This window comes from Telmatherina bonti (assembly GCF_933228915.1).
Source record: "Telmatherina bonti genome assembly, chromosome: 1".
Lineage (NCBI taxonomy): Eukaryota > Metazoa > Chordata > Actinopteri > Atheriniformes > Telmatherinidae > Telmatherina > Telmatherina bonti.
The window spans coordinates 28973016-28995652 of record NC_136619.1 but is presented as its reverse complement, the minus strand read 5'-3'; the positions used below and the strand labels follow the sequence as shown (position 1 = coordinate 28995652).

Genomic DNA, 22637 nt, shown 5'->3' with positions numbered 1-22637 from the left:
TGAAGGACCAGTTTTCAGTCCTGGTCAGTCAGTGGTTAGACTTTTATTCTTCCTCCTGCTTTTTCTATAACACTTGGTCAGTAGTCATAGACATGTGTTGCATGTAAATACTAAATCAAGAACAGAAATTAATATTCTTTTGACTGCTTTCTCAGTCAAGTGTTTCTCTGTAGGTGTGTGTTTGTGTGAGAGTGAGTGAGAGAAAAAGAACACTGAATACAAACACAGTACTTGTGTAAAGAAAGCCTAACATCATCTTGTTTTGTATATTAGGCCAACATCAGAATCTGATTGAAAGTGGGAACCTGTCAGGAGACCCAGCGGAGATGACAAGCTGTTTAGAGGAAGATGGCCCAACTCCTTCCAGAGGAAGAGCAAGCTTTATGGTGTCAAAGTTTGGGACATGATTTCCACAACCAAGTAGAATGAGATATTATTAGGAAGTAACTTTAACAAAATACTGACAGTCAGAGAGCAGGCTGGTGCTAAGTTTTATTATGAGGACGCTGATTTAAACTGAATGTAATGCAGTGGGCAGCTCTTACCAATATGTGTTTGACAGATGAGTTTTCCCATTTGAAATCATTTGTCATCTTCATTTCAAAGTTATTTTTAAGATGTGATGTATATGTCTTAAAATTAAAGATTCAGTAACATCCTTTTTTTCCCCTCTATCATTAGTGGTTTGACAACCTCAATTGTATCTGATTTCTTGACATATCTACATGTTTTATTCCTACAGCAGCTGTGACCATATGTGACTCTTCCTTAACAAGGCTTAAGTTTTAGTTTAATATCCTATGAAATCTATATTTTATTGCTTTACTAGAATTTGCTGCTATAAATAAGCTTAAGTAGTTGTGTGTGGAGCTTTTATTTTTGGTTGTAATGTTTTTTACCTCAATGCAATGCTGTATTTGCAGTTTAGTTTTTAATGTAAGAGAACAGTCTGAGTAGTTCATCCACCGCTGGAGCAGAGCAAGGGGAATTTTAACAGCCAATTTTGTCAATTTGTAATTAATGGTCCTTGGCTTTAGCTGTTAACATCTGCTGTTTCATTGCACACTAATAGATTATCACTGATTGTTGACAACAGTGGTCCTATTGGTCCAAGATTTTAACTTTGTCTTTGCTTTGGATAAAGCAGTTTAATCAAAGTTGTTCAAAGTTTACTGGCTACTTTCTGCCAACTCTCCAAACATTAACTGATCCCAGACATGTGTATCTCTTGTTTTCTGACTTCAGGACAATGTGAATGTTTTTTTGAAAGCCTGTGGCAAAATGGGACTGAATGATTCGCAGCTGTTTCATCCGGGTGACCTGCAGGACCTCTCCACTCGTGTGACAGTCAGGTGAAGTTGTCCCATGCTGATTAATATGCAGATGATTTCTTGTTTGCTTAGAATTAAATTCTTTATGCGCCTTTCATCCAGTTAGTGTGTTTTATTAGCTGCCAGTTGCCAACATGTCACAAATATGCTGCAACATCTGAGCCCTGTAATTAGGAGTTTTATAATACCTGGGCTGAAAAATGTAAATAAAAGGGTCTGTTTTGCATTGATAAAGGCATAATCTTTGCCTGACAAGTTTGTCCTTTGATGGCTAATGTCATGCTCTCTATAAAACCTGATAAGTAGAGCAGCTGAATCTAATTTGGATTTCTGTGGTCTTTGTTTTTCCTAACAGGTCTCTGTTTTACTTGACAGTAATTTTATTTGCATTTTGTGTTCATTTGTGCAGTTAAATTTATAATGAATAAGAGAATCACTCCTGTTAACCTTTTTTTTTAATTTTTTATCCATATATATTTTAGGCGTGATGAAGGCAAGAGACGACTCAAAAATGTAAGTAATTTGTTCAGGTACACCCTCCTAAACAAGCTAATTAAGAGTTTTATCTTCTGTATCCTTGAGGTCGCAGTATATTTTTCAGAACCAGTGTTGCGGCTGGCACTGCCTGTCAGGACACAAGTGTGCACCTTCAGTAGCATGATGTTACAGTGTGATACTGTATCCTGCAGGTTATTCTGGATCATAGTTACTGACAGCATTATTTTCTGTGGCGTTTAAACTACATTGTTTTTTGAATCACTGCAGATGTCAGCAGGAAGCTGTCAGTTGTCATGTATTCGGGTAAAATCGATCAGTCAGCTATTGTCAGTTTCAGAGCCTCTATGCGAAATGTTTGTATGGTAATGTTCTGTGGTAGGTTTCTAATAGTCCAAAGTGCCGCACCCTCAGGGAGGATTCAAACCATTGCAATGATTCTATGCTTGACAGTGGTAGGGCCTTATCCTTTGACTTGTAGTGACTGTCAGTCCTGAGATTATGATCCTGGTATTATTTTGGGATTTTGTTCCTTTTCAAGCAAGCCTATTCTGCCTTTTGGGGGAAAAAAAAAAAAAGTTTGCACCCAAGTGTTGTGTTCCCATCAAAGTCTGATAGAATAATCTATTAGAAAATGCTTTCTTTCAGAGACAAGGAGATTTTAAACAAATCATTCAGGCAAGAATCTATCAGTTTTGTATGCCTGTAAATGGCTCATGTGGTTTTCATACATGATTAAAGCTTGCCAATAACCTTATCACTCAATGACTCATCCAGTGATATTTTGTAAACTTGATGCAATTTTCTCTTCACGTCTTCCTACATTTTGCTTAACATACCATATAAATATTAGCATACATTACAATAGTAAATGGTGCAACACTGGTTTTTTCATCTGTTCAGTGCACTATACTTGTACAAGTTGTAAAGACTGCACATTTTATCTTAACAATACCCTTCTGAGCTGTAGCCAATGAAGCCATGTACCGTAGCATACCAGCTACTGGTGCAATTACTGCAGTGGTATTTCATGTGAGATTGACTGGTGATTGAACATCTAACTGCACTCAGAAGCCAAGGTTGTGTGAAGGCTTAACCACATTTGACTGAGCTCTTTTAAAGTCAACTCTGTCATGTTTAACTTTATCCAGTGACACTTTCAGTTAATTTCCTTGCATGCAAAACATTACAGCTTTCATTTAACAAGCCAGTTATGGCCTACCATGGAACAGTTTCTTCATGCTGATGCCCAGATTCTACCAGCATCTTGACTCTTCCTGAAACAGTTATGATTTTAAGCATGTTGTTTTGATGACTTACTTAAGGATATATTCAAACAATGACCTAAATGTAATATATTGTATACTTAAGTGTGTCTTCAAACTAGACTGTGACAAGCTGTCATATGTGTGCTTTGGATGTGAACAGGCTGACGTGAAATGGTGGCTTTTTGCATGTTTTAATGCTTGTGAGGTTGTTTGGCTATCTGGGAAGCTTCATTTGACTTGCACAATGGCCGATAACTTGGACTTGATAATGAGGCTGTTTGTCAGTGCAGCCTGTCTTTAAACTGGGTATAGCCTTTTTCTCTGAATTAACCAATTAAGGTCAACTTGAGTCTATCAAAATCAAATCAACCTTTCACTGAGTTTTTTTTTATTTGAGATGAAAATGTTACCAATTCAGGGTATCAAGTTTAAAGCCGTAGAACAGTACTATACCATATGGAACAATGCTGACAAGGTATTCCATGCACATCAAGGAGGAGATTCAAGTTATTTAGAATGGCCATTTTTAACATTTTGATTAACTTTTCCTTGAGGTCCATAATTGGTTTTAGATGTGTTTTGACACAATCTGTGTATAGCTTTTCCAATTTATATAAGAGCAATTTAAAGTTTGTTAATTGTATAAATGCAACAAAGGTGCACGTGTTCAGGGTCTCATGTAATTTCACATACTGAACTGCTTGACAAATGTCAGACTAACTTTTTTAAAAAGCTGCTGGTGCATATGACGAATACACTTCAAGTCTTTTAGATTGATTATTCTTGGATTGTTACAACCTTAATCCAGGTTTGATTGCTGTGGTTCATCAGTCATGATTGACAGAGTAGAGCCAGACTGTTTAGCAAAGTAACAAATTGACAAATGAGCCTCAGCGATCCTCATAATTTATTTCTGTATTTTGATTGTGCGCATACAAGGTCCATGAACAGTTGTGCTTAAAGATATTAACAGACCCAGACTTTCCAGGTTAAGAAATCATGAAGGAAAGATAGTCAAAACACTAATGGAGGGAAAGAAAAGGTCTGTTTTCTTTAAATGTGTTAAAGCTACAACTTAAGCTTCATCAGAAGTTCATCCATGATTGCCCTTAAAAGGCAATGCTTGATGGATGTCAGAGCATTTTTATATATTGGTCACATGGGATGCAATGTACCACATGTAATTTACGGAAAATGGGGCTTATACCAGCTACAGTTGGAGTTTTCTAGTTACAATGAATTTATTTTATAAAAGGTAATATGTTATAAGTTTATGGAGGTTAAAAACTGAGAACACTTGAATTTTATCACTAGTTTACAATAACTGACACACACTTCTGTTAGTCGATTTGATTTGTATAAAACCTACACTAGATTTTAAGTAGGGTAAGCAGAAGAGTTGAAGAGTGTAGTTGGAGCTTTTGTGTTCATTTTGTCTCTTCTGCTCAGGTTCTGATTACAATCTACTGGTTGGGTCGCAAGGCTCAGCTTGACAGATTTTACAGTGGCCCTCAGCTTAATTTCAAAGCCTTTGAGGGACTGTTGGGGTTGGCCCTGTCCAAGGTGAGCTGCTTCTTTTGGCTTTTAATAATCTGGTCTTTTCAATTTGAGCTTGATGTTAATCTGGTTTTTCTCAATGCAGGCCTTAGAGGAGGGCCTTAATGTTTCCGTGAAAGATGGTGGATATAGAGAATGCCACTACCCGGAGGAGGAGGAATGCCAGAGCATGAGGCCGAGTTATAGGAAGGGGAACTCTGTAGATTGCATCGAGGCTTGTGCAATTCAGCAGAATGATGAAGGTATCGGTGTGTACATCATGCATAACACACTTCATAATGAATGAGCCTTTGTTTTGATGCAACATGTAGTGTTACATTTTACAAGTTGAATAAAAAGGTATTGGCATTCGTACTGTGACAGTGGTTATTAGCTTTGCTTCAGTTTGTTGTGTTGCTCTTTGAGTTCAACGTAATGTTTTTTCTACACAAACTGATATTGCTGAAAAGGGGCCAAAAAGAGATTTTTTCTTTATGTTTGCAGAAGAATTTAATAAAAATGTCAAACAGCTAAAATTATAGCTAGCTGATTCCGTGCAATGAGAAATGTTTTTATTTAACTTTTAACAGTTGCTGATAATTTCACCTCAGTGTGTTATGTCTGCATGTATTTGTGCATATCACTTGTTAGATTGTGGCAAGTTCCACACAGTGGTGCTAGAAATAGTTTTGATGGGAGTGTGCATAAGACTTTGCTTGATGCTGGCTGGAAGTTTGACTGTATGAAGACCGTCATCCAGGAAAGGTCTCTCTTTTTTTTTTTTTTTTTTTCCTCTTCTCCTCTGCGGTGCATGTTTTGTTTCATGTTACATGAAGTCTTGCCTTTGTTTCTGGTAATTCCATATCCTTGCTGTTGCTTATTTTCCATTTGACTGTGCAATCTTCAGGTTGTGGAAGTGATGCAGAAGCTGAGCAGGTGTTTAGGATGGAGAATGTACAACCTGCAGCCCACCAAAGTAAAGGATATGTCCCAACACCGCTTCGAAGGAAACAAAAACAGGAGGAGCATGCAGTGGGCTGCACGAGTCCACTCCCCAGGTAGGCAGATGTGTAGGCTGCTTTGTTTAGAAAATTCTCACACTGATACTAACACACTGATCCATTGCTAACTTTGTGAAAAAGCTGCTGGCATTTATTTACATTCCTTTCTACTGTCAGTATTGGATTTTCTGTTTTTGTAGTGCATTCAAACATACATGGTTTTAAGTATAACTGTGCATACAATATATTAATATATCATACTGTTTTCTCTGTGTGGAATTTCATATTAGTGATACATATATATATATATATATGTGTGTGTGTGTGTGTGTGTGTGTGTGTGTATATATATATATGTGTATATATATATGTATATAAATATGTATATATATATGTATGTGTGTGTGTGTATATATAAATGTGTGTGTGTATATATATATATATATATATATATATATATATATATATATATATATATATATATAATGTATATAAATTTTGATTTTAGTCGTGAATGTTTGGTGGTATTTAAATGCTTTTTTTCTTTTTCTTTTTTTTTTTTTTTGTGACACGATAAAGGGGACGATTAAAATTGTGGAGCTTTTTTGTGTATAGTTCCATTTTTGGATTGCATTTAGCCATTGGTTGTAAGTTTTACTTGGGATTGTTTTTTTTAATATAAGTTGAAAAAATGTGATATCTGTATGGACTTATTGTATATTGGTGCATCAAGAAATTCCTGGTAATTTTTCATAAGCTATTAGTTCTGGGGATAGAATAAATTCCCATACTGTTCATGTGGCAGAGCTGAAGCAACCTCTGTCTGTTACTTTGGTCACTGTGGGAACAAACATAACATCCAGTTATTATGGGAAAGACAGAGGCGTTTACTGTCTTTTTTTTTTTCCTACTACCTACTCTTTGATTGTCTATATTGCAGACCCCCCCCTTACTATAGTCCAACAAAGATTTTGACCTTTCCATAGCATAATTGCCAGAAGCACATTGTTGCATTGATGCTTGTATTTCTTTTGTTTTTTTTCCTCAAACGTTTTTACTGCATGTGGGTTGAAAAAGTATAGATAGTTCTACACATACTACCACAAATCCTGCCCAGGTTTTCTCTGGTTAAGACACACAGACATGGAACTATTCAAGCACTTGGAACAGATAGATATATTGCGTGCATTTACACAAAAATGATCCCGTCTAGTGTTCAATAAGCTTCATGCCAAGGCTGCTAGTTTGTAAATAAATTATGTGTCTTTCTTTATTAAATAATGCTGACCAAGCTTCTAACTTGTTATCCCTAGTGCTTGACATCTTGATATTTTCCTCAAAATAACACAGCCATATTTGTATATAGACTATATTTAAATTTGGTGCCTGCCGTACATGTAAACAAGCTTACACAGCATCTGATCTTGATAACAAATCTCGATCTAAATTTATGTAAAGACGGTTCTTTATGCTTGGTAGCAGATTGCCAGAAGCAATCTATTTGGCCCTACATTCCTTACTGTAAAAGTGCTTTATTGACTCTTTCAAGCTATTGTTGCATAAAAGTCAGATGCAATTTGTTGCAAGTTTGGCAAGAATCAAACAGAAAAATAGCAACTTGCACTCAACCGGTTAGCTTACCTATAAGAACAGTCTTGGCCTTTTAAAAATAGCCTTAAAGAGACCAGAGCATAAACTTTTCTTTAAAGGAAAAATGACAAATTACTGCAACAATAGAAAGTTTTGTTTGAATGAGGTCTACTTGACAAGCATTTTCAACATCAGCTTGATGACTGGAAAGCATAGCATAACTCTGCTTATGCTTGGAAAACAAGGATGTTTGCCTTAATGAACTAATTATCAGACTGCCTTAACATTTGGAGTGATTTATGTTTAATCGTGTGCGTTTATCAGCATTTCATTGAACACGATTATGTGATTCTCACAGTTGTGAATGAACAGACATGAGTATACCACTCTTTACTGCAGCACTGTAGAGGGCTTGTCTCTTCAACCCGACCCCACTGTCCCACCTCCTGCATGTGCCATTGATGAAACGCTTTTCCTGCAAGCTCCATACGAGGAAGATTCAGAAGACGATTATACTGAAGCAGACCCAATACTGGATGACTTGTTTTTTCGGCGAGTGCGGCAAACTCTCCATCAGACATCTATCAACCCCAACTTTGACCGCTTCTTGCCTCGACACTGGACACCTGAAGAAGAAAGTCGCGTACACCAGATCTTTCTTGGCTCCCAGAGAAGACCGTGGTATCGTAAAATGCTTAGCTTAAGGTCTGTGCCTAGATCTTTTTCCCTTTTTTCTGTGTGCTAAGATGCAAGCCAAGAATGCAAATGCAGATTCTCTAATAACGCATAGTTAATATTGCAGATTTTAGTTCCAACTGTTTCTTGAATTAATTTTGCAAATGCTAATGCATTGTTTTTAACAATTAAGTTCTAGCTGCATTTGTTTGACTTTAATGTGAATTAACTGCTCAATTGAAATGTATTTTTAAACTTGCTTTAACTCTAATGCTAAAATAACACATGGCACAATGGTGTGCAGTCTAAAGTTCTGCTGTTTATGGTTTATAGCCATAATTTTATACAGTAAGTAAAAATCTTAACTACATTTAGTAAACTAACATGTTTGAAGTCCAGACAAGTAGCCAGCTAGCAGTAGCAAGAATGATCTGATGTGGAGAATCCCAACCTAGTGTCCCTGGACTCCCAATGGGGCCCCCAAAGAGCACAGTGTCTCTCTTCTGCAGGGATCCTCTATCCTGGTTCACAAGGCCCGATGTCCTGCACGTTTTCAAAGTGTTTTTGCTGCAACACATCTGATTCACATTGTGTTTTCAGCAGACATGTGCAGAGCTTGTCTGAGTCAGGTGTGTTGCAACAGGGACACTTGAAAAACCCACAGGACACCAGCCCTCAAGAACCAGGATTGAGAATCTGTGATTTAGGGGTTTAGGCCCATTATGAGCCAGTGTGATTTTCAAATTAAGGTCATGTCCACAGAGATGAGTTGATATGTATATGCTTAAGTTTTTAATCAGTTGGGTGCTTTTTACTTAGTATTGATAATTGGTTAAAAAAAAGAAATTAGGTATCAAACCAATAACTTGGTTTTATCAATCAATCAGTCAGGCAGAAGGCATAATTAATGGTGAGAAAAACCAAAACATGGCCTCAACAGGGGGTTGCAATAAGGGAGGCCTTCAGGAAAATGGGTTGTGAATCTCCCAAGACGAGCCTAAAGCAGCTAATTATTGCCTGTTGCTATTTAACTTCCTGTTGTCTAGTAACTTGCTGTAACTATCCAACAAAATAAATCATGTTGTACTCATTTTATGGATCTTGTTCATTTTCTTTGACTGCAGCCAGAAAGCTTTGGCTTTAGCAGAAGAGTTGGACTACATCTCCCAGAATGCAACTGCAGCTTCTGTGCAGAACATCTCCACCAAACCTGGAGGGCTTCCAACCCACACAGAAGTCACACTCTGAGTCTGAGCTTTGACTCCCAAGAAATTACCAGTTACCATGAACAAACTATCAAGTCTCTTTATTTCACTGCTTAGTGTGGCAGTGCTACTATTTCTTTTTTTGTTTTAATTTTTGTGTGTATTCTTATAAAGTTGAAAAGATGCTTCCCCAAGTGCTGTATATTGTTTCAGGCACACTTATATCCAGATGTTTTACCACGTTATGCTGTGACTCACTGGAAGTTCAACATGACTCATGCATTGTCAAATGTCTGCTGCTGTAACAAACACGCTATTTATAACACCTATTCTTGCCAATGCTGTTTTGCAGTTTGCTGTTGTGACATAGGTGTTGAAAAATAAATTGTTTTTGTGGGTTAATAAACTGTCAAATGGATTAATTCATACACTGCACAGTATGTTAAACACACTCATTCTGGCTTGATAAACTGTCTTTGAATTTAGCTGAGGCGTGTTGTACCTGCCGTATTTCATCGTGTGTAAGCAACGCAATACATCCTCAGCACAAAATGTTTTCCCGTCCAGCCCCTTGTCATGCCTTGTCTTCATTTACTAATGGTTTTCTCAATCCAGTTGCCACGTATTTTGGTGCAAATTTGGGGTCATTACTCTGTGTTTTTCTCTGGTTCTGTAGAATATATCAAATCCAGGTCAAACCTGACAGACCAGTTCAGGTCAACCCTGGCTGGATTTGGTGAGTCTTTAAGGTTTTGATCAAAAGCAAAAATCTGGAGCAAAGGTTTATTTGGCATTTGTACAATTTACTGCTTTGTTGTTGCTTTGTTTGCGTTCAGTGTGCTACAAACGTCATTGGTCTGTTCAGTGCTTGGTATGCCTCTCCTGCTATGTATTTCCCAGGCAGACATTTGATGGCAGAGTTTTACATACTTGAGGATTGTTTGTAATAAGTCTCGTTTCCTCCCATCAAATTATGCCACAAATTGCATGTACCACCTGCTAAGTGCTGCTGTAAGTTATTCAGATGTCGAAACTGACATCCTGTTTTGCCCACAGCAGTGCTCTTACTTGTTACTGTACAAGTCACGGCGGCTGCTATGCAGACAGCAACATCTGTTGTCGCTTATACTTCTGCACTGTTTGACTGGCATGCTGCTCTTCTGCTCCCACTTTGTTGAGGATTGTGTTGTATGAATGTTGAATGTGTGTGTTATAGTTGGTTAAGCTGTGATTTTGTTTAGCATCTATGAAGCGCTCATACTCGCTGTGCTACATGGTGTCAGTTTTGAGCTGCCTTTTTGTGTTTCCTTTGTTTTTTATTTTAGTTTTGGCACATTTTAAACTGAAGGGGTTCCTTTTGGTATTTGCTCTGTGGTTTGTCATCATTTCTGTGTTTTTTGCTTTTCTCTGAACCAGGAGCAAATCCCTCAGCGATATCCCCATGGTGTACCCTGTGCGTAAAATATCTAATGGCCTTTATGATAAAGGTGACGGTGTTGGTCTGGCAAGGGAGAGGAATCATGAAAACAAAAGGAAGTGCAGCATTTCTGCCAAGGACAGTGAAGCTCACTGGCAGGATGTAAGTTGGATCTCACTTTGACAACGCTTCATTACTGGGTCTATTTTAGTAGCTGTTCAGGCAGTTTCAAGTGTTATGAGTGTTGTTTCCATTTGAATGGAATCATCAGTGTTTTAAGTTCTCCAAGTTTGACCCATTCTTAAAATTTCATCATGATTGTACAGCCTACTGAATCTTCAGAACAGCTACTGAAACGGTATGATGCAGAGTATTTAAATATGCTCATGCCAGCTGAGTTTCTGTTAACTTTTTTTGTCAAAAAGAACAGTTAAAATTTGGTAAAGTGACTTTTTTGATTTTGCATCAGGACCTGAAAAAGTGGAAGAATCGTCGCTGGAGCACCAAGTCTGACGTTCGCAGGAAGTCGCTGGACAGAGAACATGTTATGAACCAAATGACCAATGGTGCTGTGATGAACTATGAGAGAAAAGAGCAGCAGGATGGACCAGTTAAGAGGTACATGTCTAATGGAAAGCTTTAGGTTAAGCCAAAGCTGTTAATAGAGATTTACTGAAAATAATGAATATAATGAGACATGCTAAGCTTATTTAAATAAGGTAAGATTTTATTGATCTCTCACTAGGGGGAGTTATATGCCCCAGCTGCTAGAACATAAAGGCCAGTCCATGAGAAAAAAGGGGATAGGACATAAGAAACGTCATATAATATAAATCGAGCCTCGTGTCCTCACATTGACCTCTTTTAACTACCTGATCAGAGACCATTCCTATCGGAGGTACAGCCCTTCACCTCGTCCATACTCCACTTGTCCTCCATCAAAACCCTCCAGCTCAGATCTGAGGCCACACACTCGAGTTCTGCTGACCCGCAGCTATGCCACTGAAGCACCGTATAGCCCCACAACCCTCAGTCAGGTAAGATTAGATATTTTTCTGCTTTAACATTTGAACCTTGTAAATCTATAGCCAGTATTGACCTGTTTCTTTTCAGGGATCGTCACCTAGAGCTCTGCCTCCCTGTGATGCGACAGTCTTCGGAGAAGAGACCTACTTTGTGTCTTTGTCATCGGATGGACTAGGAGTCACCACACCATCTTTAAGCTGCCCTCCCACCTCTCAGACCCAGAGCAGCCAAGCTCCTCTCCATTTTGCATCTGTACAGACTCAGCTACACAATGTTTTACCAAACCAGGTCTCCCCTCTTAATAAGAGCACCAGCAGCCAGGATCCGACTTCATCCATGTCAAGTCGTGAAACGGATCGTTTCTGTGTTGATCCTAAAGGTGAAACTTCTTGTTCAGATGTAGTCAACCAAGTAGGAGTTGATGGCCCAGAGGACTTGTTGCATGAGAACCAGAAATCACAAGAAGAGAGCAAAAAGTTGCTTTGGGGCCCAGCAGTGGATGACGGATCCCAGCAGGAAATGAGCCTCTCCAAGTACCCCAGCAGACCTGGATCGTGGTCTAGCACAGCCAGCCTACCTCGTGCTTACCGTCGGTCTGAAGGCTCCTCCCGTCTGTCTTCTGCAATCACAGCCAGACCTTTTGGGACCAAGAATTCGAGGGTGTCCTCTCTACCGAGACTGTTGAACGTGAGTTTTCCATCAGATTAACAAAAGGGTATCCATCCATAACTTGTTTTATCTGCTGTGATGGCGTCAGCCATGTTTACATGGAGACTTTTCCCCCTTTCAGGTTAAAATGATCTCACTTAAAATTTCAGGCAACTGTTTACATGGGAACTAATGTGTTCCTGATATGGTGTGTACATGCACTCAGCAGAATGGTCCTGTCGGACTTGTGCAGAAAGGACATGTTTATATTGTTGGATTTACTAAAGATGGAGAGGTCTTTAAACTGATCAACACAGCTGTTGTGGTTTTTGCAGTACTTTCCAGCAGCAGCCTAATACTCATGCAGTTCACCTGCAAACAAAAAGGGAAAGGCATACAATTGGAAATAAAAAAAATTCTGCCGCTGTTCGCCGCCATCGTCCCATCTCACACATTGCATCTGGTCAGATCATGCACTATAAGAATGCTGCCTGACAACTTTCTAAACGTTTACATCAGGGGTATCCAAAGTCGGTCCTCGAGGGCCGCTGTCCTGCAGGTTTCCCATGTATTCCTGTTCCAACACATCTAACTTCCACTAAATGGATCAAACAGCCAATGACGTGCACAACTGATTAAGCTCTACTACTAATTCATTTGAATCAGGTGTGTCTGAGCAGGGATACATAGAAAACCTGCAGGATTCTGGCCCTCGAGGACCGGAGCTGGACACCTCTGGTTTACATGATATCAGTTTGGGAAAAGAAATATACTACCCCTGTGAAACATAATGAAGATTCTTTGACATTTTCATTCAGAATCATCAATAATTCTCTTTATTATTCTTTTGAGTACAGGAAAAGACCAAAACAAGATCAAGATTTCAATATTGTAATCAAAGGAATTATTGCAAAATCACTGCAACCATCAAGTTAAAATGGAGGGATGTTCTAAATATTTTTATTATTAAACTTTCCAAGTTATTTTTACTGTTATAGAGATTACTAGAGAAATTTTGTGAGTGACTTGGCTCGTGCAAAGAATTTGACATTGACGTAATGAAACTATTTACACATGCACACTAATGAAGAGCTTGTGCTAACTTTATTAGTTGCCCTTAAAATCAGAGCATTGATTTTTGTACCATTATGAACAAAGCAGACTCACTATATGATCAAGTTTTTCATTCTTGGTCCATTATCAGGACAAGCTGCCCTGTAGTGGCACTGATGGATTTCATCGGTGTAAACAGGTTAATCCGATTGTCCAAGTGAGCCTCTTGTTGTTTTCCTACAGGTAGATGATCGTCAGGGACTGCTTTTGAATGATGAGAGAGAGGAGGCACTTTCTTCATCCAGCAAACCATCTCTCAAAAGACAGACTGCAGCTGCTCATCTGAGGGCTCAGTACCAGGCATCAGTCAGACAGAAGAAAATCAACCAGGTGAAGCAGAATGGTACAGAACAAACGGAGGAAGAGAACAGAGCCAGTTTCTCCATCCAAAACTCTCAAGTACACAGCCGCTCCTATCAGTCTTCCACTCAAACCAAGATTCAGCCATATACCAACCTGCAACGCTACGACAGAAGCTTATCTCTCCCATCTAATGCAAACACTGAGCTGTTAAAGGTATGTTGTGAAGTTGAAGCACACAGCACAATAATCACACACTTTGCAGTGTGAAGAGTGCAAAGTAACTTGTGCATACTGACAAGATCTTTTATTTTGAATAAATCTGCAAATTTGATTTTCATCTTAATTCAGATTTATAATTAGTTGCTGACTGACTGTTATATGATTCAGTGAACTTCACCTTAGTCACTGAAAGGACGAAAATACCGTTTTAACGCAGCAGGGATTTGACTACAATGACAGCCAACATGGAGATGCCAACAGAATTTAACTGTTCCATCGCTGTAATTTCCCAAACTTGCTTTTAAAATCTGTGTGCATCATTGATTCATAACTGGAAGGTGAATCTTAAAACAGGAACAAAAGGTCAATTGGCTTATCTAAAAAGAATAGATTACATCAGTTAAAAAGGGCTGAACGTTTATGACCTGATTAACATCACCAGATTAATGTAACAAAAACTGTTTTGACTTGAAATTTGACAAGAAGGTGTATGTGGAGCTTTACACACCACCAAGAGGAAGTTTTGTTCTTGTCCATGTTCCACAGCTGCAGCATGCATATGTGCAGCAGTGCAAGCAGCTGTCACTGACAGTTTGAATTTGTTCATGTCATTCTAAATGTGGCCAGTAGGTGTCACTGATTGTGCAGCTCTTCTGTCACAGTGTTGTTGGAGGCAAATGGTTTGGATCCACACACTTTGGCCTTATTGTGACATTATGAATTATGATATTGCTTTCTGAAGCAAAATAATAATAAATAAAAAATTTTTAAAAATAAAAAAAATGGAGGTGAATTTTACTTGTGGAACTAACCTCCAGCCAGACCTGCTGTTTATCTTTGCCATTTGTTCCATATGTAAATATTATTTAAAAGGCCTACAGTATTAAAAAAAAAAAGAGGGTTATTTATCTGTTTATTGTTCAAATGGCTCTTCCTCCTCTGTGTAACATTAACCCATTTTAAACTTATATCAGGTCCTTAAGATCAGCAAATTCAAACAATATGTGAAATTATTAAAGCTTGAAAGTTATGGTTATTTGAAATAACCTCCTCTAGGATATCTGATGAAATGGAACCATTAGGATTTCTGTGCCTTAGAGTTTTGCTGCTGCATTGTGTCAAACCTCAGCATTATCCCAAAGTTCTGACTCGTTTGTTGTGCCTGTTAGGGGGACACAACTGTCCTCCTATAACACTATTTTGGTTTCCTCTCCTATTAAAACAAATCCACCTAAGATCCACCTGAGGACAAATGTATGGATACAGTGTTCAAATTAAATCTAAAATGATTGTGCTTTTGATCACTTAAAGGCCTGTACCCTCTTCATTTCATTAGATGTCATTGACCAAGTCTTTCAATATCCAGCAACATCACCATTAACTAAATCTATAAATATACTACTGAATGAGACCTTCTGACAACATAAAACTGATCATTCAGGGTATCCATTACTGTGTTTGTGTCGGTGTCTAATTTCCACCAGGAAGCACATGACATTGGATCACAGGGTGTCACCTTTACCTGTCTGTGTTTGTGTCTTTCAGGTGGATTATAGTGACATGAGAGTTAGCCTGACTCTTAAACCCAACAGCGTACCAGACTTTGGTTTCCACACTCACTGGGACTCCACAGGGGTGAAAATAAAATTCGTCCAGCCCGGTAAGATGGTAAAACATTGAATTGCTTGAGTTTTAGTTGAAGAATCTTTTATTTACTGCAAAATGGTGTAAAGATTACGTCTAGTCTAAGATGAGGAGAAGGCTATGATAAGTGGTACGTGTACATTACATTTGTTTGATAGGATTTGTTCAAGAGAACAGATTAGAAACAAATTAATAAGTTGGGAATCATTTTATTTATGTACCTAAGTTTCACGATGAAATGGATTAACTCATGAGATCCTGATGACCAAAGCAAGGTGTAACTATTAAATAATGAGTAGATTTAGTGTTAAACATTTTTTGTCCATCAAAGAAATGCAAAATGTAGCCAGTGATTTAAAACTCGGACATGAATAATGAAGACATGACAGAGGTGTCACTTACTTGCTGCTCTGTAGTTTTGGCTTACTGGCCCACTTGTCAGCCTAGAGCAGCGACCTACTGTGGTTTTATTCCTACTTCATAGTGAAGAAATGTTGCTGCTGGTATCTCTTTGCAGTTTTGCCCTTGTTCTCATGTTTCATCATTTTCCTGATGCCCCCTCCTCCAACAGGCAGTCCAGCAGAGCTCTGCAGACTGCGTGAAGACGATGAGATTGTGGCGGTTGATGGCGTTGCAGTGGCACACATGACTTACAATCAGTGGAAGGATAAAATGGCATCTTCCTTACAAACCGGCAGTCTGACTATGGACATCCGTCGCTATGGCATCAAGGGTAAGATAATGAGCTAGAAAAGCTGAATAAGTCTTTAACCACTTACTGAAGTTTTCTTCGATCACCTAACTTCTAATATCTAACCAGCAACTAACAAACAGTGGTGTGTATTGTGGTCTCGGTTTTGATGACTGCTGGGTTTTATTTAGATTGGAGTTCCACTGACGGTTGTGCCAACCAGCCAGGTCAGACCAGGATTACCCTCAATCTGACTTCCACAGCTCCCGTTCTCATAAATTGTACTAATCACCATGCCATGAGCGCTGCCTCTGCGGATGCGGACAAACAAGCATCCAAGTTTAACGAACAGACAGAAAATGTGAGCAATTTTCTTTTGCCAGACTATTTTTTTAAAAAATGCTCAAAACTCTTCAGATAATTCCGTTTGATTTTCGTGGCTTGTTGTTTTCAACCACTCAGGTAATTCAGGATAAAACCGCAGGAGGAGGGCTTTCTGACAATCCCAATGTAGCCAGAAGTAAAGGTAATGGAACTGTAAAAAAATACTGTCACAGATGTCTGGCAAACTCCAACCTGAATCCTTGATCTACTGATGAAATATGTCACATTTTATTTGTCCTTTCATGTCATGTAGCTTATAAAAGTATAAAGAAAAATCAGAAAAGGAGGGCAGAATTTTTCAAACCAAAAGGTAAAATACCAGTTTGAGCTCAGGTAGCAGCTTTGGTGGCAAGAGCTTGGCTTGGTGAGCTTTTCAGTGTTCACTACATTGTAATGCACCTTTTCAGAGGAAGTAGTAAATGAAAAGATTGCCAGGATATCGTCACTGGTTCATGGCCTTTCAAACACATCCACGTTGTTAAAATTCTGTCCTGTTATCATTTCTGAGGAAGAAACTCCCCAAGTCTTGTTTTCTCTAAGATATCATTGGTATCATGGGAGTTGCAGGACGTTGATAGTAAAATAACCTCTAATAATTAGTTTTTCTAACCCTAACAATGTATAATCATCACATTAACCATTTATCCGAATGACCATGTATTACTTATAAACTTTTTCAAGTGATGGCTAGACTTGGAATCAAGAGTCGGAGGATGTAGAAAGGGGGAAAAGACAGTATAAACATTGTGCAGGGTAGGTTGTCTTCCAAGTTGATGCAAAAAGTAAAACTATGCTCATCTTTGTGCATCACTTTATGATCATATCTATTACAATTAATAATCTGCCAGTAATCTACTATTAATCTACCACCTCCGTGCAGTAGTTTCCCCTGTACAGTAGTATTGCTGCTTCTGTGTAAATGAATTGCAGATTTAAAAAAAAAAAAAAATTGTGTGGCTGCCTGCTGTCAAACGGATCTAATGCGCTTGCTGTAATGGCTTTTCTCTCCAGGCTCTGCAGGGATCAGCTCATGGGTTTACTTGTGTGGTAAATGTTTGCTCTGTGTGTTTTAGTTTCTGTTTTTGTTGAAGTTGAGCATCAGCAAGTGAATGAAGCTGATTGGTGTTTCTCATAAGAGGCATGCATGTCTTTCTTTTCTGCCTAACTCTGTTCAGTCGTTTATTTTTCAGTGTTTGCATTGTGACATCTTTAAGCTGGGGACACATTAGCAGACTAGTAGGCTGATTGACATGCAGCCTTGCTGATGTTGACGGCTTAAGCCTCTATCAGGACTGCCAGTTATTTTATAATCCTGTCCTGCAGGTAAAGCTCCACAGTGAAAAATTGTCACTCTTTTGTGTACAATTCTTGTACATTGGTTGTAAGTGAACATGGGGACACCTCAGGCCTACAGCAAGGGAGTTGTGATTGCTGATAAACCGAGCGTGTGCAACATGGTAACAAGCTGCAAAGACAGAATGGGTCAAAACAATAACTAGATGGTAATGGACTTGGAGTTCTAATGTGTCTCCAGTGGTTTGTGTATGACTTATGGCATGCAGTATTACATTAATCTTTCTCATCTTTAAGAGCTTTCTGGTGTTTTTGCTGACCGGATTTTCTTTTCACACAGGAGGCTCAGAGTCTGCAATATCTGATGTAAGTTACCACACCACTTGATCAAAGTGTGTTTATGCATGGGCATATCTACATAGCTATCCGCTTGTGATCGCATTTAAGCTTCCATTCTGTTTGTGCATTTCCAGCTCCAGGTGCCATCCCTCAGCCCCTCCTCATCCAGCTGGCTGTGGGACCGCGAGGAGGATCGCAGGCGTCAGGAGAAGTGGCAGGAAGAGCAAGAGCGCCTCCTGCAGGTGAACAGCTTCTTCTACAAATAAATGGAAACACAAGGGAAATGTTAATGTTTGACGCACGCAAGTTTTTTTTCTTGAGCTTTTTTATTTTTTTAATTTTTTTTCTTTTTAGGCTCAATATCAGCGTGATCAGGAGAGGCTGGAGGCAGAATGGCGGAAAGCACAACAGGATGCAATGGAAGGCAGGAAGTCTGGGGTAATGGGTTTTCGACTTGTACCTTATGTGTTACTAAATCAGGGCTATAACACCAAGTTTGGCTTCAGTGTTTGAAAATTTGACAGCTATGCATCAATGTCTTAAACTTATCAGATTTTCAGTGTGAATAGAAAGCTGATATTAAACCTTTGCTTTCAGCACAGTATCTGTTGAGACATCCTTTTTACATAACTTGAAAGTTTTTTATCTTTTGATCAGTCCTGTTTTTAATCCAGTCCTCCATACAGAACACCTTCAGGATGATTCACGATGTGGGAGCACATGACCTGCTACAAACCAAACCCAAAACATTTGTTGTAATTTGATCATTTAGCACAGTTTTTTTTTTTTTTTTTCTTTTTTTTTTTCGGAAGAAGCAAAAGCTTAATAAAGGTCAATGTCTGGCTCTGTGACCCACTTTCAGTTCAGTCAATTCAGACAGAGGTACTCAGAACAGTCATTTCCTTTTCCTTTGCTGGTCTGGTTTGGATTTGATTTTTGCAAAAGTAGTGTCAAGCTGTCTTTGATAGTCTATAAAGGTGCTTTTAAATAAAACTTATTATCTTTTACAACAATCTTGGTAGTAATATCAACATGTCTCACAGAATGCAAAAAGTCCTTTATAAGGCTGGACTACTGTCCAAACAAGACACTTGTCATTTAGACCTGATGATTATAATTTGGTCTCATCAGTCTTTTTTTTTTTACTGCATTGTTAATGGATTTGACCTTAAGCAGACAGTTTATTAGCATAGTTGCATTTAGCATTGACAACTGCTAATGTGAAACACTTTTTATTATTTGCATAAAATTGACACCAACTTTTTTGTGACTTCAGAAACTAGTAACTATCAAGAGAGGAGTCCAAAAGGAAATGATTTTATAATATTATACATCTTACAAAATTTTGTTCCTGCTGAATATGTGTTGTGAGGATCTGAGTTATAGTACTTTATTAAAATCAGGGCATCTTTGCACTTGCATGTGACAACACCTGACTAATTTTATTTTAACGTAGCTGCTAGCGCCAGTCTTATTTTTTTTTTGGTTTTTCCAATGAAAGAGTCCTAAGGCTTGAATTCATGTTCGACATGTGACCTTTTTTTTTTTTATGCATTTGTAGGATTATGCATTTGAGAAAGCAAGTGGTAGTGAGAGTTTTGCCAGCACTCAGCTTTATATGAATGGACTGACAAAGAAGACCAGAGAAGAAAACCAGAGCCCCAACGAAGAGCTGAACGAGGCCAGGGCCAGACTCTACAGCAATGCACAAAAAGTCCACGATGACAGGATTACAGAGCAGGATTGGTAAATAAACCTCTTGGTCACTTATTTATGACACCTTTAATTACAAACATGTTCTAAGAGAGGCCTTTTCTCTGTGCTGCTGCTATATCTGCTGCTTTTTGACGGGCTTTATAACTGTTAACGCTGGACCTCAGGGCTGAGGGCTCCTATGGCTTTGCTCAGCTGTCCTCTGCATACAGGTCAGAACAGGCTTGGCTACTTTTCCAGTACTTTCTGCAGTCTGACTTTAACCAACAATTAAAACTTTTCTGCATTAGACATAAGTTGAATACATCAAGCAGTAATAACAATGCTAACAACACATTTTTCTTTAAAAAAAAAAAAAAAACAACAAAAAAAAAACGCATAACATGTTTGAATTTGGGTTGGAAAACGTTTTCTGTGATCTTTCCCCTTTTTTAATAGGGCAAAGTCCTTATCTACCCCAGTATTGGCTGGACCCCACACACAGACAGGTTAGTTTACACTTTCTTTGTTGTTTTTATCTGTTTGAAGGATGCAGTGAGTTAACAGTGGGTTTTAAATGGTTCAGGTGATTGGAGGAAAAGAAAAGGACAGTCTGTGTCTAAAGCTGAGCAAGAGAGGCAGCAGATTTTGGAGGAAATGAAAAAAAGGACTCAACTTCTGACGGACAACAGCTGGATCCGTCAGCGCAGCAGCAGTTTCCACAAGGAGCCCATCAATGTGGGCGTTTCCATGAAGAGGTGAGGCCAGTTTAGTTGCAACATTCATCCAAAGTGGATTTGACGTGTGGCCGTTAACATCTTAGCAGGCTGCTTCTAAAACCTTGTGAAATGTGGCATCATGTCTACAGATACGAGTCTCTGGACAACCTGAACGCTTTGCATCAGCCCCCCGACCCAGCTGGAACACTCACTTACCCCCGCTCGCAGTCAGCTGCTGGAGGTTACTGTGCTCCCACCAGGAACGCCTCTTCCCGCTACAGCACTGGATCAGTGTCCTCTCAGATAAATGCATACCCGGAGTCCTTTCATCATGGCGGGTAGAACAATAACTTGAATGTAGTTTGTGCATGTTTTGTTTGTTTGTTTTTTTGTTTACATTCTGGCCTTACAGTGGTACTATGTACTGCCTCAGGACAGTCAGTGGCAAGAAGACATGCTGTGTGTGTGGGAGAGGCCTAGATAGTGGGGCAGTCATGGTCGTAGATGCCCTTAGTCTCTGCTTCCACCTTGCCTGTTTCCAGGTGAGAGGTCATGACAGGGATTGGGTGTCGTCAAGTTAGCTCAGGGATGCCCAGCTTCAGTCCTCGAGAACCACAATCCTGCAGGTTTTCCATGTATCCCTGTTCCAACACACCTGACTCAAACTAATCAGTTGTTGTGCAGAACTTAATTGGCTCTTGGAGCCATTTAGTAGAAGCTAGGTGGGCTAGAATGGGGAAACATCGACAACCTGCAGGACAGTAATCCTCGAGCAAAGACTTTGGGCACCCCTGTATTAGCTACAGTCACTGGAAGTAAATAACTTGCTTTCTGTCACCCAGTGTCGTAACCTGTGGTTTTTTTGGGGGGAAACTTTATGGTTACATGCTAATGTGATCACCCCCCTCCCCTGTCAGGTCCACAAGAGTTTTTCCATTGATAGTTGGTCTTCTAATCACGCTTTGTACCTCTGCTGGTATTAGCATTTTGGTGTCTTTCTACACTTCAGTCTTGAATCTAAATTTTCTGGGTGGCTCACACAACTGCTCTTGTGTCATTTTTCTCTTGATCCCTCTAGATTTGTGCACGTTTGCTATGTGGGAGGAAGGCAGCAAGCTGTTGTCCTTTGCTTTTTAGATGCTTATTGTGAAAGTCTCACTTGCAGTGGATGTCCAGGTTTAGATGACCTATCTTCATTAGCACATAGATGTAAAAGTTAGTTCACCCCTGGAACTGTGCTCCCGTGTGAGGGAGCACAGTTCCACGCAGGAAATGCATGCATGTAGTTTGCATATTGTAAGTTATGTTGTCCTGCAGAAATGAAGCTCGTCTATTTTGCTTTTTGGTGGCAGACTCTGAAGTGATTTACAAAAGTCCATGTCACAAGTCGGCTACATTTTTCGGAATTCAACCCTGATTCACCTCTCACTTCTCTGTCCTCATGTCAGTGCACAAGCTGCTGTCAACATCTCGGAGGAACAGAGACTGGAGTCCAGGTTCGCATCCAAAACGGGAAACTCTACTGTGAGCGCTGTTATGTCCATCTTAAATGTAAGTTGTTGCCGTATCAAGAAGTCACTGTGAGATGCTGACTGATTCTCTCATAACGGTGGTGGGAGGGTGAAATTAAAAGAAAAAGAGCACTTTGTTTCTGATTAATGCGCCTCACATTTTCCACTTGGATAAAACTGAGTAGATTTGCAAGCTTGAAGTTGAATTATCTTGCTGTGAACCAGTAAGAATCTTGTTTTTTTGTTGTCCGTCCCCCAAGACATGTTGAAATAAACTCAAATTTTTTGTTGTCTTTACATTACAGCCACTGCTGCCCTCCCCATGTGACCAGCATGATACACTCCAGATCATAGAATGACAACAACCTGAATGATAATTATTTCTGAGGAAAAGAGTGGAAAATATCATCAGAGCCAATTCATGATTATTGCCTCCTGATTATTGGTACAAATGAAGTCTGTTATGTTGCAAAATCTTAAGAATTTGAGCATAAATGAGGTAACTGCTTTTCTTTTTTTATCAATAGATCATACTTC

At 39.1% G+C, this 22637-nt stretch overlaps 1 protein-coding gene across 1 annotated transcript in view; it reads left to right on the top strand.

Moving 5' to 3' along the window:
* The window catches only part of LOC306774356 (LIM domain only protein 7-like), a gene marked incomplete at both ends in the record, with an annotated part of 32423 nt that extends 9995 nt beyond the window's left edge, over positions 1-22428 (top strand). The window contains 28 exon segments of the mRNA XM_079264370.1: positions 1246-1352; positions 1814-1844; positions 4544-4657; positions 4737-4893; positions 5538-5688; positions 7621-7926; positions 9778-9837; positions 10518-10680; positions 10988-11136; positions 11399-11555; positions 11632-12231; positions 13489-13821; positions 15373-15487; positions 16043-16204; positions 16354-16523; positions 16625-16688; positions 16800-16856; positions 18180-18205; positions 18313-18420; positions 18533-18616; positions 19740-19924; positions 20059-20103; positions 20330-20379; positions 20457-20628; positions 20739-20927; positions 22038-22053; positions 22056-22140; positions 22406-22428. Coding sequence (XP_079120496.1) covers positions 1246-1352; positions 1814-1844; positions 4544-4657; positions 4737-4893; positions 5538-5688; positions 7621-7926; positions 9778-9837; positions 10518-10680; positions 10988-11136; positions 11399-11555; positions 11632-12231; positions 13489-13821; positions 15373-15487; positions 16043-16204; positions 16354-16523; positions 16625-16688; positions 16800-16856; positions 18180-18205; positions 18313-18420; positions 18533-18616; positions 19740-19924; positions 20059-20103; positions 20330-20379; positions 20457-20628; positions 20739-20927; positions 22038-22053; positions 22056-22140; positions 22406-22428 — 3879 coding nt within the window.
* Between the last annotated feature and the right edge of the window lie 209 nt (positions 22429-22637).